Source organism: Acomys minous, assembly GCF_964271855.1.
Source record: "Acomys minous genome assembly, chromosome: 8".
NCBI classification, from domain to species: Eukaryota; Metazoa; Chordata; class Mammalia; order Rodentia; family Muridae; genus Acomys; species Acomys minous.
The window spans coordinates 83,693,996-83,709,949 of NC_140489.1; the positions used below are offsets into that span (position 1 = coordinate 83,693,996).

At 50.6% G+C, this 15,954-nt stretch overlaps 1 protein-coding gene across 5 annotated transcripts in view; it reads right to left on the bottom strand.

Annotated features, from left to right (window-relative positions):
• Nucleotides 1-11,762: 11,762 nt before the first annotated feature.
• Nucleotides 11,763-15,954, bottom strand: part of EIPR1 (EARP complex and GARP complex interacting protein 1) — a 118,563-nt gene continuing 114,371 nt past the window's right edge. For all 5 annotated transcript variants that reach the window (XM_084793605.1, XM_084793606.1, XM_084793609.1 and 2 more), the window contains 2 exons: nucleotides 14,532-14,696; nucleotides 11,763-12,301 (listed from right to left, as the gene is read on the bottom strand). In XM_084793605.1, coding sequence (XP_084649731.1) covers nucleotides 12,127-12,301; nucleotides 14,532-14,696 — 340 coding nt within the window. In that variant the 3' untranslated portion in view covers nucleotides 11,763-12,126. The remainder of the gene's footprint in view (nucleotides 12,302-14,531; nucleotides 14,697-15,954) is intronic.

Sequence of the window (15,954 nt, forward strand, 5' to 3'; positions counted from 1 at the left end):
CTCCCCGGAGGTGAGCTGCCCTTTGGTGATACCTCTGCTTTCTTGTCTGAATGACTAGACTAAATCATGAGCTCTCTAAAGGTAACACTCCATCCCGTTTTTGTCCCCTGCACTTGGCAGGGCACCAAGGACCCATATACACTTGGGAGCAAATGGTATCGAATAGCACTTGGTGGTGACCATGGGACAGAACCCTCTGCCCTGAACCCCTGGGGGACAACGCTTTGAGAATTAGTCTACATGCCTACTGTTGTCATGTTTGATAGCCATCCTTAAAATGGTGCATTCTTTCCTAAAAGATCTGGGCAATTTTGGAGGAAGCTCCTCTGTCTCTTTATTCACCCAGGAATGATGTTTATTGGAGAACAATAGCCCAGGCACCGTTAATTGCACAAAATTCAATGATGAATGTGAGCCATGTTTTTTGCGCTTTTGATTTCTAACCTTTCAGGATAAGCCCCCAAATGAGACAATTGCTTCAACACGAATATATTAAACGTGAAGTAGAAACACTGGAGAACTTCGAGCGCTCTGGTGCATTGCAGAGGCAGAGCTCACACCCACCATGTCAGAGGCTTACAACTTGAAAGGACTCAGGTGCAGATGCACACAGTGGTCCAAGCACACATAGGGTGCTGTGCTGTCTCTCCGGGGAGCACAAAGCCTTTGTTCCCATCCTGACACAACAGTTAACCTGCTGCACAACCTGAGACTTCTCTGTCCCCTCCCGAGCCTCAAAGTCAGCATGTGTGCCCTGGGTCAGAGTGTCCTTCCAGGACAGTGGGACAGAGCTGTGGGCAGCAGATGGACTCAACACAAAGAAGTCACTCAGGGGATCCAGCAAGAGAAGGAGGGAAGGTGGAGCCAGGGCTGATACAGGGGCTGCAGCCTCTGGGAAGCCATGTCTAATTAATAGCACATAGATGGCCAGATGCCACAGCCCTGTCCATATACTGTCCAGACACCTACTGTGCAGGACTGATCTCCAAACATGCTTCTAAGGCCCACCATGTTCTTTCGATCAAGCTCAAACCTGCCTCCTGTTAAGATTATTCATTAGTTTTCACAGATACCTTGAGCTCCAATGAATATACTCTAGTTTCACTTCCACAAGTCTCCAACCAAGGTCACTCTACCCTGAACTCTCTTTCCCCATCGAAGCCCAAACCACTCCAGTATCTGGATATGAGTTTGCTCTGCTCAACTTGGGGAGGCAGCCTAAGTTCCGTGTATTACGGATGGCGCTGAGCAGGGGTGCAGTGTGGAGGAGGGGCCACCAGCTGGGCCAGCAGTTAGCAGGCCACGGTTGGACAGTTCCCTGGTCACTATGGTATCAGTGTGCATCAGTGAATGAGAGGTGACCATGGGTATGATGACTACGAAGGTGGACACGTGTGACCCATCTGGCTAGACTTCAACTAGATGCCCTGTAGACCAGGTCAAAGTGCGTCTGAGCTGAAGGTCACGTTCAGGCTAGCAGAGACCTCCTGAGTCCCTGCTCAGTGTCTGAAGAACTGAAAATTCCATGTCTTTGTTCTACGTGTGTGACCACGGGCGTAGATGTTGCCCATTCTCCAGGGTACCTCAAATCAGGCATGCAGCCCAGCTGTAGCATCAGGAGGGGCTGCCTCTTCCAGGAGCAGACCTTGTACAACACAGAGTGAAGCAAACCTTCTCTCCCCTCCCCTCCCCTCCCCTCCCCTCATCTCTCTCTCTCTCCCTTTCACCCTCCAACCCCCGCCTTTGACATGGAGAGGGGTATGAGCTCTTCATACATTGTCCAGGCTAATGTAGAAATTCTGGCCTCAAGTAATGGCCATTTCAGCCTTGCAATTATCTGGGACTACAAAAGCTGGCTCGGGTGCCCTTCCTTTGACCACAGCTTTTTACTTGAGAGGAGAGTGCCCAGAATAGATGAGTCTGCAACACACAACAGGAGGGAAGTCATAGGACAAACAGGCCTCAGTGGTGGACACTCTTGGCTTGGCCTCTCATGTCATAGCTCGTCCCCAGCCCACCTGAGCCACAGGCTGACGTGCTTAATACAAGTCCGAGGTACACAGTCTAGCTAGCCCAGAGTTCAGAGGCATAACAAGCCTCAAGAGGCCAAGAGCAGCAGCCTTATCCAGACACACCCTGAGTGTCCCCATTCCATGCCAAGGCCCTGTGCAGTGCCAGTCAGTCATTGCTCTGTTGCTTCCCTGCTAGGGTGCCATCAGGTTTGTCCACTCCACAGTGTCTCCCATGTCCCCACATCCTCTGTGCCACAAGTGCCATCTCTCATAGCATCTCTGAGTACTGATGACAGGACACTGACCAGATACATAACTGATATCTCCCTGACAAGGGCAAGACAAAGCACAGAGGTGATGACACACTGGCCTTCCAGAGATGCTGCATGGTGCCACTCTGACTTTCATGGCGCATAGCCTGTCTGCAGGGTGTGGCGCATAGCCTCTCTGCAGGGTGTACATGGGCTAAGGAGATAAGCCAGGGCCCAAAACCATAATAAAAGGGAGAGTATGCTGCCCAACGCTTGTGAAGGGATGTCCCAGAGAACCCTACTGAAGTCACTTCACAGATGTTCTGGAGCTTGTAGTGTTTGTGGAGATTCGCTCCACAGCGCCCTTGTCTTGACGAGGATGTTGAGGTCAGCACTGGCAGGTAGCTCACTGCCTCAGTGTATCAGCAGCAGAGCACCTCCCAGGAGGCCTAGTGACCAACTTCACACAGGTCTTTGGGAACCCTAATCCCCCTACAAGCATTGTAGAATTCTACTTCCACCTTCAGGACAGGGGCCGTGTAACCTTCTTTTTACAGCTGGAGACTCCTGCCCAGAACAGTAAAGAACCCTGCCCTAGTTCATCAGGGAGCCTCCCCCACCAGGCAAACCCAAACGCCCGGGCTATCATGACCACCTGACCTGCTGCATTACCAATGCTGAAATAAAAAAACAATACACAGCAGAGGAGGAGGCGGGGCTAAAGACACGGACTTACCTTGGACCACGCACTTCCATGGCGTGCTTCCATAGGGGACCACAGCCTGGCCTGCGTGCACACAGGAGGGTCTCAGCGAACCCCTGTCCTACTGAAGCTCATTTTGCCATCGACCCATTAAGAATAACTTTCACAGGCGGATCTGGGCCCTGGGGTCCTCCTCAAACTATGGCACCAGCCAAGGAAAATATAAGCAGTAAACTTAGAACCCCTACCCAGACTAGCCGATGGACAGGACATTCTCCACCGTTAAGTGGAGAAGGAGATCTGAATTTCACACAAGCTCTGGTGCCCCATATTTGACCATGTCCCTTGGATGGGGAGGCCTGGTGGCACTCAGAGAAAGGAAAATAGGTCACCAAGAAGAGACTCGATACCCTATGAGCATATACAGGGGGAGGAGGTCCCCCTCAGTCACAGACATAGGGAAGGGGAATAGAGGGGGAAGTGGGAGGGAGGGAGGAATGGGAGGATACAAGGGATGGGTTAACAATTGAGATGTAATATGAATAAATTAATATAAATTTTTTTAAAAGAATAACTTTCACCTAGTATGTGCTACCAATGCTGAAACACGTGCCTAGGACCATGTCTGATACATGCTCTGAGAGGCTCCAGCCAGAGAAGCCAGACTATTCTTGTGTGGACTATTCTTCCGTTGGATGAAGTGGTTTCTGCCAATAAAGCCTTCTCCCCTGGCCCCTGCACTATGGGCTAGGTCCTTTGCCTCTGCCCTGGCCTTGATGGCTTCACCAGTCAGGGATGCACACCTCAGCCCTCCCCCACGCTCCCGTAGTGTAGCCAGCTCTGAGACGGCAATAGAAAGACAATTCCAGCACAAGCCTCTCCATACGCTTATTAAGCAGCAAGACACAACAGGGCATGAATTATTATGCAATAACTCGTGCCTGGAAGCAATTTCAGACGCAGAAGTCGGCGGATTCATCATTATCATATATTCGGTTCTATTTTTCTTTTTCGCGCTATAAAAAAATCATGTCTAAATCTCCTAAAACCATCATAGTTACATCAAAAAGTGGATTGGGCTATCAACTTCGACAGTTTAAGATAAGCCAGGCGCTAAGCAGGAAACACTCTTAAGAGTTCTTTACTTAGGTTTGGGTTCTGTTACTGGTAGATGATAAATATGTGATTTCTTACTCCTGCTTTAAAAAAAAAAACAGCAAAAAAAGGAAGTTCCCAGTAAGAGAGCCAGGTTTGCTTCCAAGATGCCACTGCCCACACGCTGCTGCCCATAGAAAAGGCAAGCAGGGTGCTGCAAGGCGGGACTGTGGTAAGAGGGAAGACATTCTCCTAGGGACAAGAAAGCATGGACACAGCCCCAGTCACGCAGCTGCTATAACGGATGGATAGGCATGGGACAGCTCAATGCTATTTCATGTCCTCACAGGAATATGGACATGGCATCGTGCCACCCTTAATGAAGAACGGACAGCAGTGATGGACGGGCTGCAGAGTCCCTTAAAGAGACTTGAGGGAAAATTCAGGATTCTGTGGCCACCCAATCCTGGGACATTAACGATGGCCTCGGGCCAGCCGGAGGGAGGTGCCACCAGCAGCCTGAGGTAGCTCATTACAATAGACACCCAGCTGTAGGCTCTGGCTTAGGGCCCAACTGCGGGACTCATTAGTTACATTGGAGAAATCAGCGATGCTGGAGAAATTTGAGTTCAAGATCCCATCCATCCTGTGGAGAAACGTGCCTTCTTTCTCTATTGTTCCCACATGGCTGAGGGACAAGGCCAGTGTTACCTGGTAGGGGCAAGTGAGGTGGTTAGATCCTCAGCTGGCATAGGCTGCTTTGATGTTCAGCCCCAAAGGCTGTCATCTGAAGTTACAGTCTCTTCTGAGCCTTAGCCACTCCTGCACTTACCTCAGCAATGTCCGCTCCAACATCTACCTTAGTATCCATCCCACTACCCACCAGCACCTACTCTAATATCCACCCTCAGCATCTACCCTAGTGTACCCCAATACCCACCTCAGTACCCACTTTATTATTTGCACACAGTAACTATCTGAGTATTTACCCAAATGCCCACCCTAATGAGCCTCAGTGCCCTCCCCAGCACCTACCCTAATACCTATACTCTAATTTCTGCCTTAGTACACCTGATATGCATGCTGCAGGATCCAACTCACTCAGACCTGCCCCAGCATCCCTTGAGTCCCCCACAAGGCCAGTAGCTGGGACATGGGAAGGCATTAAGCTTTAGGGTCAAGCAGGCTGCCTGCCCCTGCTCTGCCTCCCTCCAGCACTGGATTTAGTTGACCCCAAACCCCTAGATCTTCATCCGCAAAGGCTGGAAAACTGCTGCCACAAATATCCTGAGACCGACAGGAATCAGGAAATGTCCACTCAGATGAGTACAGCAGGGACACCATAATCAGAGGGGCTGATGGCTGATGGCTGATGGCACCTGTGTACCTCAAGGCCATGCACTTGTCCTGAAGAGCACTGGAAGAGTGCTGGGTAGCTGGCTTTGTTTGTTCGTCGATACCTCAGGAGTGCCGGCACCAAGAGTGAGCTCATCATGTACCACAGCATCATTTACCATGACAGGTTGGCATGGGTCGCCAGGTGCCACTGTCACATATCAAGAAGAGACCCAAGAGGCATGTGGAACTTGGTACGTTCTGCTCAGTTCTGTGGCAAACCTAAAGACTATCTACCACTAAATACAGAGTGGTGCAGCCTCTCTACCATGCACAAAATAAGTCTTAATGGCCTACCATTTATGTGGAAAGAAACTGAGACTCAGATAAAGGGCCTTTATTCAAGATACCACAGACAGTTACACCCATTCGCAGCTGAAGCCCAACAGTCTTAACCGAGAACCCTGCAGCCATTGCTGTGCTTGGGGCCACCTCCAGCCAACCACTCCCAAACATCCCTTAGCTGGCCCTTCCCCTGCTGAAGCCACAGCCCCGCTGCAGGTGGGCTGTTTGCCTAAGTGCTCCTAGCTTCAGTTGTCTGTGTAATTGGTCTAGAAGGCTCTTTAACAATTACCAAGAGCTGCAGACCTGCAGACTCAAGATCAGCTCGGTTATTTTCTGCATTGGAAACAGTGCCCAAGCCAGCCCAGTAAGTGCAGCTCCTTCCTTCTGAGACCGTGGGGGGGTGGGGGGGTGGGAGGGGGGGGGCTGGTCAGTGTCCTGACAAATGTGTACTTGGTCACATGCCGCTATTTACACAGCATTGCACAGGACCATAGGGTGGTCTGCACTGACCTTGGGGGAGACCTGGCCACTGCAGGGCCTGTGTGGTATTTGTCAAAGGGCATACCGCCACCAAAGCCATTCCTCAGTAGGCTGTGAGGCACTGCACCAAGGAACTGCCAGGCATGAGCGGGAGGAACTAAGAATTATGGCCATACCTGGTCTTAAATCATAGCTTGGTGACAGGCATTCCAACAGTGATCCATGAGCAGTGGCACAGGTCTGCATGGCAGGGCCCGTGGTTAATCTGTGTGAGCTGGTGACCTGGAAGGAGCCACAGTGCCCCCTCCTCCACCGAGCTGCCGCTGGAGCTGAAGAACTGAGTCTGCTCTGGAGAAAACTAAGACACACTGTGCCCTCCATGGTAACCTCATATTTTCTTCGTAGCACAACCCCCAAGCCAGAAGAAGACGCTGAGGCCTAGGAGACCAGCACTAGCCTGTCCTGACAGCCTATGAGGACACTGAGGCTTGTCACGTAGACAGCTAATAATGGGCAGGCAGTGTGGTGCTATAAGGTCAGCTCACTCAGATGGTTTAAGCTTGGCACACCCACCATCTTCACCCAAGAGCCAGCGTGCATCCTGGCCATGTGTATGCCTGTCACAGGCTGCTGTCATGTGTGTCTCCTTCAGTGGAGGCAAACACCCAAGTGAACAGAACGGAGACTGTGATTTCATTTCACAGGCGAGGAGACGCCTCCCACGCAACTCCGAGCTTATCTGAGAGGCAGGCTCCAGACCAGCAACGTGCCACCCACTTAGAAACTCTGCGCTTCCTCGGGGACTGAGTGAGAAGGCTCTTCAAGAAACAGGGCTGGCATCTGCTCTTTGATGAAGATGCCCATCCCTCTTGGGAAGGCTCACCAGCCCACCTGAGCATCTTACCAACATCTGAAAATTACCTGAAGAGGATGACTTGCTCCCTCTCCACCAGCACCACAAGCAGGCACATCTCAGATACTGACTCCCTATTCCTCTTCCGCTCTCCTACCCAGCCTATGTACCTCCTCATGTTTGAGCTAGGCACCGCACTGGCAATAGCTCTTGGTTGGCCAGGCACCACTTGAGACAGGAATGTGTTTTTTACATGATTTTTACCCACCCGACTCCGAGGGGAACCAGCTTCCCAGTTGCTCCTGTGGGCCATCTCAGATCCACACTAGTACAGGGCCTGGCCAATCCCAGATCCTGCCCTCCTTGTTGCCTGCATGCATCAGGTGAGCCCAGCTGACCTTTCAAACCACACTACTGCTCTTTTCCTCCACTCTAAATTCTTACAAGGGAACATGGGAATTTCCCATGCTTCAAGTCTCCCAAACCATCCCTGCCACACCTGCATGACCTCCTCACTATCAACTCACACATCTCAGGACTATCTGAGTCTCAGACGCAGCACTGTCACACTGGGACACCTCTGTCCACTGCTGGCCATATGCCTTTGCACTCCCAATGTCCTCATGTACAGGGGGAGTGCCAATCCACCATAAAGATGTCTCATACGTGTGAAGCTCTATTGCCACAACCTGCTGTTCGCCTTCCAACCTCAGTAACTTCAGCAACAGTTCATCAGGTGGCACTGAGGCTGACTTTGCTAGCAGCACCTATACTGTTCCTAGTGTCCAGCAGGGCCCAGTGTCCCTCAAGCTGGTAGGTACAGGTCACTGAGGGCATCCATGAACAAGATGTGCATAGCAGCCTCAGTATAGCCCCTCATGGCAGCTTTCATTTGAAACCCTGATAAGTGTAATGCCATCACGGTTGACAAATGAACCTGACATGGGGAAAGAAATGCAAACTCATTAAGGGTCATGGATCCCCCCCCCCCATAATGCTGCCCCGAGAAGTGTGCTGCCTACTCCTCTCGCAGCAGAGTCCTGACTAGCTCACCTAAAATCCTTACACACCAGGTCTTGCTCACCCATCATTCATGCTGGCTTTACATTCTTCTCTTGCACCCTGGCCCAGAAGACTCCAAGCTGACTCTTGTAGGTGCTTCCTGACCGCTCCCCCTTCTGTGATGGTGGCTGCCCTGACCAGCAGAAGCTCTGGCCCCAGAGATGACAAATACATTACATGGCTTGTCGTCTTCTCTGTTTCACAGCATGGAACAGCCAATACTTTGGGCAGGGCTGTGTCTGGGAAAGGCTTCCTAGACAAGGAGACACTGCCTTGGGGAAGGTGGCTGAGGGCAGAATTCAGAGGTACTCTTGCAGTGCTGTCTGTGATGGGGGCGGGGGCAGGGAGAAACTAGGAAGGTGCCCAGGGTCCCCACGGGTGTGGCTACTAACCTGGTTATGCCAGGGACGTCAGTATAGTGGGGGACCTTAGATGTGGATGAAGGGAGTCAGTGTGCCCCGAGTAGGCCTCAGGGGCCCTTGGTACGTATTGAGCTTCAGGCCCTCGCCCAAGGGGACCCTCTGCTCCAGAAGGGAACCACAGAGCCAAACGCCCTTGAAATGTCAATCATTGAGGGAGGAAGTATTTTACTCCTTATAAAACTAGAAGAGGAAAGATGGCCAAGGTCACACCTGCACGGGTCTAGCAGCTGACCAAATAAAAGATACCCAACAGCCACACTTCATCCCTGCCATGGTCCTACTTGCCCCTGTTTCTCCCAGGCTTAGTCCAGCCTGCACTAGAATTCAGAGTGTGAAGCCGTTTTCTCTTTCAGTTGCTTTCTATACATAGGGAGTGTGGGCAGGACTAGGGGAGGTCCAGCAGGACCCTGATGCTATGAAGACCAGAAGGTTCTTGAGCATTAAGAGAAGGCAGGGCTCTCTTGCAGCAGGTAGAGAGAGGAGTCTCCCACTCCCCTGTATGACTGTGTGGCTGCAGTCACGGGGGCCATGGAAGCTTCAGACTGAGGATGTGGAGCTTTCTTCTCTGGCCTATCAGGGGACATGGGGTCTTCCTGTCCTTTGCCACTGGCCCCAGACACAGGCATGGCTGTGAGAGGAGTAGTAACTAGGAGACTTAGTCCTCAGGGAAGTGGTCACAGAGAAGAAGGGAGGGTGGAACTGGGAGGTGAGGAGGGATGGGGCTATGGCCAGGATGTAAAGTGAATAAATAAATTAATTAATCATTTTAAAAAGTTAAGTTCTGGAAAATACCTCATAAAGGTCCAAAGGAATTCCTAGTGAGGCAGAGAGCAGTGGAGGGGAATGTGGAGGAGCAGATAACAAGCAGGAGGACCCGGTGAGGATACAGGAGCATAGCAAAGGAAGAACAACAGCAAGGGATGCTGGGATACCTGGATGTCTATATGAAAAGAAGTAAAACCATCCCAAATGGATCCAGGAACTAAATGTAGAATCAGGAAACGCTCAAAAGAAAACGCTGGAGAACATCTTGGTAGGTTCATCAGGCAGGTCCAAACTATAAAGAGAAAAGCTAGGCAAGCTGGACTGCATCTTTCTTTCTTTTCTTTTCTTTTCTTTTTTTTTTTTTTTTTAATCCCCCTATAGGATATACTCCTCAGCAAGCATCAAGGTGAGGAAAACAGAGGTTATTTGAAACTGCATAGCTGATAAGGAACTTACACCCAAAATAAGGAACTGTCAAAATCAATACTAATTAAACACACTACTAATTACCAACCAGCTGAATTTACAGGCTTTGGCAAGGAGACTATCAGATGGCTAATGAGTGCATGAGCTGTGTGGCAGGGACGAGGTCTGCAGGGGATGAGATTGAAGCGTGGGCTGAGGGGAAGGGGCAGGCTCTACATGGAGGGGAAGCCATGGAACCTGGAAAGAACTAGACAGTGTGCAAAGTTATACACACAATGACCACATACCTTGAGATCCACTCTTTGTTTCTTTGAGACAGGGTCTCACTGTGTACTCCAGGCTGGCCTTGAACTCACAGCAATCCTCCTGCTTCAGGCTGAGTGCTGGACTACAGATATGTGTATCACATCTGGAGCTGCAATCTAGTTCTACTTGGAGCAGCACCAGTGAGCCCGGAGGGGCTAGAAGAAACACCAGAACTAAAGGCCACCAGGTCATGGGTAGTCCTTCAGCTCAGGGGGTGACTGCCATGTGCTACCAGTTGTGGCATGGATTTGGCGACAAGGCCATAGCTCGTTAGCCCCTGCCCAGAAATAAAAGTGCCGGGGCATACATTTTGGATTCACAAGCCACAGATGGCTATGGGTCCCCATAGCCTGTAGGAAGAAGCAAGACGCCCAGGCACAGCCACCCAGAAGACTCTGTGAAAGTCTCCAAAGAAAAAATTCACACAGGGAGGAGGATCCAGACAGTCACGCCAAGAGCTGGGAGGCCAAGACAGCAGGGAAGAGTCTATGGTTTGACAAACTCTTCTGCTCTGTAAAAATCCATAGAATGTACAGGGAAAGTGACATCACCCACCAGGGCAGTGAGCACATCTATGCACAATTTCTATCCTTGCCTGTGCTCAGGCACCCAGAGCCTGATCCAGGATGTGACCCCTGGGCTTGCAATACAGGCTGTCCAGAGAAAGCAAGTGCTCCACTTTCCAGGTATACAGAGATGTCAGGTCAGGGCTTCAGATTGATGCCGAGGTCTGATGAGCAAGCATTGACTGGGCCTTCCCCTCTCCTCCAGCCTCTCCTGACAGGTGAGAAAGGGGGGCGGGGCATCAGGGTAGCAAAGTGGTGTCTGCAGGAACAAGTGAACTATTGCCATACACAGGTAGCTTCTCGGGTGTAAGCATGTGTCAGATATACCAGAAAAGGCTGCAGGACCCACACAAGAAGGTAGGTCATCAGTGTCCAGGCCTCCCTGTGGAATGTGCTGCTGGTCGCCCATGGTGACTCTACCCATGCCTTACTTTTGACATGTCAGAGACCAGTAAAAAGCTAGCTGTTCACAGTTTGGTTCTACAAATACAAGGAAGGATGTTCCTCTGGCTGAGTGAGAACTTCACTATATGTGCTGGACAGTTTTATGTCAACTTGACACAAGCTAGAGTCATCTGAGAGGAGGGAACATCAATTAAGAAATGTCTCTGTGACATTGGGCTGTAGGGCATTTTCTTAATTAGTGATTGATGGGAAGGGCTCAGCACATTGTGGGTGGTGTCATCCCTGGGCTGGTGGTCCTTAGTACTATTAGAATGCAGTCTGAGCAAGGCAGTAAGCAACACTTCTCCAAAGCCTCTGCATCAATTCCAGCCTCCAGGTTCCTGCCTTGTTTTGAGCTCCTGTGCTGACTTCTTCCAATGATAAAAATACAATGTGGAAGTGTAAGCCAAATAATTGCTTTTCTCCCCAACTTGCTTTTTGGTCTTGGTATTTCATCCCAGCAATAATAACTCTAACTAGGACACTATAGTGAACTACCAATAGGCCAGGCTCCCAAGGCTGGGCACTGATCACACTGGGGGACAATAGTCCAGAAGGGGCCCCACCTGAGGGATGGCACTGTGGGGAGGACACACCTGTTCACAGCACTCATTCTTTCCAGGTTGTGACAGAGAAACAAACAAAGAGCCACGTGCTTTCCTCAGGGAGGCAGAGAGTCTGAAAGGAGGAGGCTGTGTGCACTCCACTTGCTTTATTTCAGCTTGTAATCTCATGAGGACAGCAAGGTGAAAATACATTGGTGAAAAGTGAATCTCCCAATACCCTTAGAACAAAAACCAGAAACAGAGCGGAGCAGAGCAGAGACGGGGCAGCCATCAATTCACACAGGAACCCCAGCTGTGTCCAGAATGGCTCCCTCCCATGCTGGGCAGTGTGCTGACAGCTTCAGATGAGCTGCTGCCTGAAGCTCCACGTCCTTTAGAGCTCCTGCAGAAGCAACGTTGGTTCTCCCATGGAGGGATCTGTCTGCAAAGGGAATTACCTCGTAGCTGCAGATTTCTGAGAATCTGCCAAGTACCAACCAGCAGTGCCACGGGCCACTAGAGCAGTATGTGGTACTTCAGTGCCCTGGGGACTCTGTTGATAACTAATCTCCCGTCGTAACTCAGAGAAGCAAACAGCCATGGGTCAGCTGAGGCCCAATCCACAGCATACACACTGTCCTCGTGTTCCTCATAGGTGGCGATAACGTTGTCCTGCAGGGGTTCCTTACTCCTACAGCCCAAGAGACAGAGACTCAAGTGAGGCACAGAGGATGTGAGAGTGGGGGCAGGGGTGAGGACTGACATGGGGCGTGGCAAGAACCACATGCAGCTTGTGTGGGGCCAGCATACTGAAACTCAGCAGCCCTCACGGCAGCTGTGAGGACAGGGTGAACTTGTGAATTATAGATATCATGAATGCCTGGCGAGCCTTTTCTCCCGTCCTTGGGTTTCTGAGGTGGTCATCTGGCTGGTGTATTATGAGAGCCCTGTTTAGAGACTGGTACACTCTGCTTAGTAGAGTCTAACAGCAAAGCTGCTAGCATGTGAGCCCAAAGGACTCTGGAAGCAGCCAACTAGCTCTCTGCTGCACAGAGGAGCCAGTCTGCCTACAAAAGGCCCTGTCCAAGATCTCAGCTGAGCCTGCCCAAGGCACCAAGAGGAAGGTTTTGTTCAGGTATGTAGCCTACCTGGGCCTGGTACTGGGTGAGGCAATAACCTCTCCCTACATCCTCAAACATTAGCCCAAATGGTCCTCATAAAGAATCCAGGGCTGTATGCATTCCCAAGGAGCAGGCCTCCTAGCCCTGCATCAGGAGGCCTGAAAGCCCAGGGCTTTCTGTCTGGAAAGTGCAGCCCAAGACTGTTACACACACACAGGCAAATTCTCAGAAGGCAGGGCACTATGGCGCTTTCTCCCCATTTCACAGAATGACCTCCAGGCATTGAATGCAGTCTGGGTGTCCTGCATGCCTGTACAAAATGTTTCCTTTCCCTATGAGACAGCTGGAGGTCTTAAAGTCCTCCACCCACCCTTGAATTTTACCTGGGTTCTAGGGTATCACGAAGCCCCCACTTTCCCAGCAAGTGGACTTGCCAGTGGTCAAAGAATAGTTTGTGACAAATACCAGGAAGAGTCTCCACAGGGAATCCCATTTTCCTGAATTCAGTGGCAACAGCATGGCAGGAAGTCATCAGGACAGTCTGCCAGCCACAATCCCTCCCCTGCTTCCTTAATGCTTCCCACATGGGGGGCAGCACACACATTAATCACTCAGCAGACTAAGGGAATAAGTCGGTTTTTCCCCTGGCAGGGAGCGGGTGAGAGGCAGCCTCCTCCTCCTCCTCCTCCTCCTCCTCAGCAGAAGCCAAGTCTACATGGCACCAGGGAAGAACAGCTGGAGGCTCTGCACCTGTGCTCAGCAGTGCACCAACAGGAAAGTGACAGTGGAGGGACAAGCCTGCAGCACAGCCACAGAGGTGTCCCCTCCTAACGTGACTAGCCAGACTCAAGTGAACAAAGGAATGTATGCAGACACAGGTCAGTGCGGAGGCCTGCAGTGTGCTCTGGCTCTCTAGCTGTCCAATTTGTTGGCTTTCACACTCTGGAGCCTCCTTTCTCTGTAATCTGGGCATGAATTTCTGGGGTGTGCCTTGCAGGAAGCCACTGACACTCAGGAGCATGGTAAAAGTACTGAAGAGGACAAGAGCATCTCCCTCCAGTGTGGGCCCCACAAAGCAAGCCATGGACCCTGAGGCCTTCTCTCACAACATAATGAGAGCACCCATGCTGACCTGCACTGAGAGCCCAGGAAAGAACTCTATGATCATCAGCTAAAAGGGTAACCTCGGAGTCCTATGTGTCCCAGAGACAGAAGCCCTGACAAGTAGAGGATGCAATCAAAGTCATCTCCCAGTCATAAATACAATAGCATGGGGAAGAGATACATGACAAAGGGCTTTTAGAGGACACTAAACCACAAGGGTGTGACCGGGATATGTATACCAGGACATTCTGTGCAGCATCTCCAGTCTGAGAAGGCCTCACTGACTCACTGAACAGGACTAAGAACCATATTAACAAGCTGAGGGCAACAAAGAAATGGTCAATGCTGATGAACTACCCACTTAGATAGCTGCACAGGGAGTAACAAGGCCCAGGGAGTATCAATCATATTGTCACCAGGGTTCAAATCTGGAGACAACAGTCTTTCAGAACTGTCATGTGGCATTCAGCAAGACAGTAGAGAATCCAGATCCAGGTATAACCCATGTAGAAAGACACCTTATAACTGCACTGCTCCTTACCTCACAACTAATGACCTACAGATCTGCAGTATGTAACTGACTGCAGGGAGGAAGGGGAAGTCATCCTTATCACACACGGAAACTGCCTGGCACTAGATACCATCTGCGATCATAGAGCACTCCTGCCCAGAGTCACTCAAAGCTGTATCCCTTACTTCTCAGCATGGTGCTCCTCTGGGTCACTGACGTCATCATCGTCCACTAGGTGGCCAAAGGGTTCTGAAGAGATAGACACCATGTTGGACAGGATGACTCTGCTGTCGCTGCTGCCAGTGAGGACCAGCTGGTCATGAGAGTGGTTGTAGCGGACGCTCCACACCCTGAAATGGTCATGGCAGATGCACAATTTTGAGTGAACACATATGGATGTCGCTGACCTTACTGGACAGGGATGCACTAGGTATGACAATGTAATCAACACCACGTATGTTTTTGAGGAGGTAAAGCCTACCATGTGCTGCTCCAAAATATTCTTTTAGGACCTATCAAACAAGACCAGAAGACTAAATGTCAGCTTGCACCTGCAGAGGGAGGCTTGTCACTCAGCATATCACCCCCCTTGAAGCAACACATGGATTAGCTACAACCTGGAACATCTAACAAAGTCCTACATGTCTTTGCAACCAGGTATTGCCACAGGATAACACAATGGCCTGAGCCTCCCTCAAGTGGCAGGTCTGATCCTGGGGCCATTCCACTTCACAGTGGCCAGGGGCCCTGCTGAATTTGACCTCCTGATCCTGCTAAAACCACAGAAGGCTCTAGTGCCTAGTTGGAGAGTGCAGCGGGCCTCACATGCAAAGCTGTGCTCAGCACAGTGGGCACAGCTAAGCTTTCTGCTCGGGCTGCAGCAAATTACAGCCATTCATCCAGTTCATCAGAACAGCACAGGAGGACCCTGGGGCTTTGCACACATAGCAACACTTCTGGTAAGGAATTCACAAAGCCAGACACGAGCTTAGGAAGGAAAAGCCCTGGAGGGACTCCCTTACCTGGTGAGGAGTTCTCAGGAAAGCAGCTCTCTCAGCCAGACTTTCCTACACACAGACACACAGACACAAATACATTTCCTGCACACACACGTACACACTACATAGCACATGTACATGTTTCCTACACACACACACACACACACACACACACACACACACACACACACACATTTCCTATATATCTATTATACATGCATATCCCCTCACACATTTCCTATACACATACACACATTATACACTCATACACACAAACACGTGAGCACATACAAGCTTTGTTGGAATAAAAACACGGTTTCATGCTGTATATACTAGTGTGCACCTCACTTTTTCTCTCTCAGCATATGGTGCACATCCAGACAATATCTGGAGAGGATGGATGGGGTCGGGCGTCCTTCCACAGCCACACACATAGATACGCCTCATTCCTTCTGGCAGCTGCATAATCTCCCTTGCACGGATGTCACCAAATTTACCTAACCAATCCCCTACTGATGGACATTTGGGTCAGTTCCAGGTTCCATGCGTGGCAAACAATGCTGTGTGAACATCTGCGCACATTTACTTTTCCACACTTGAACCGGCGCGG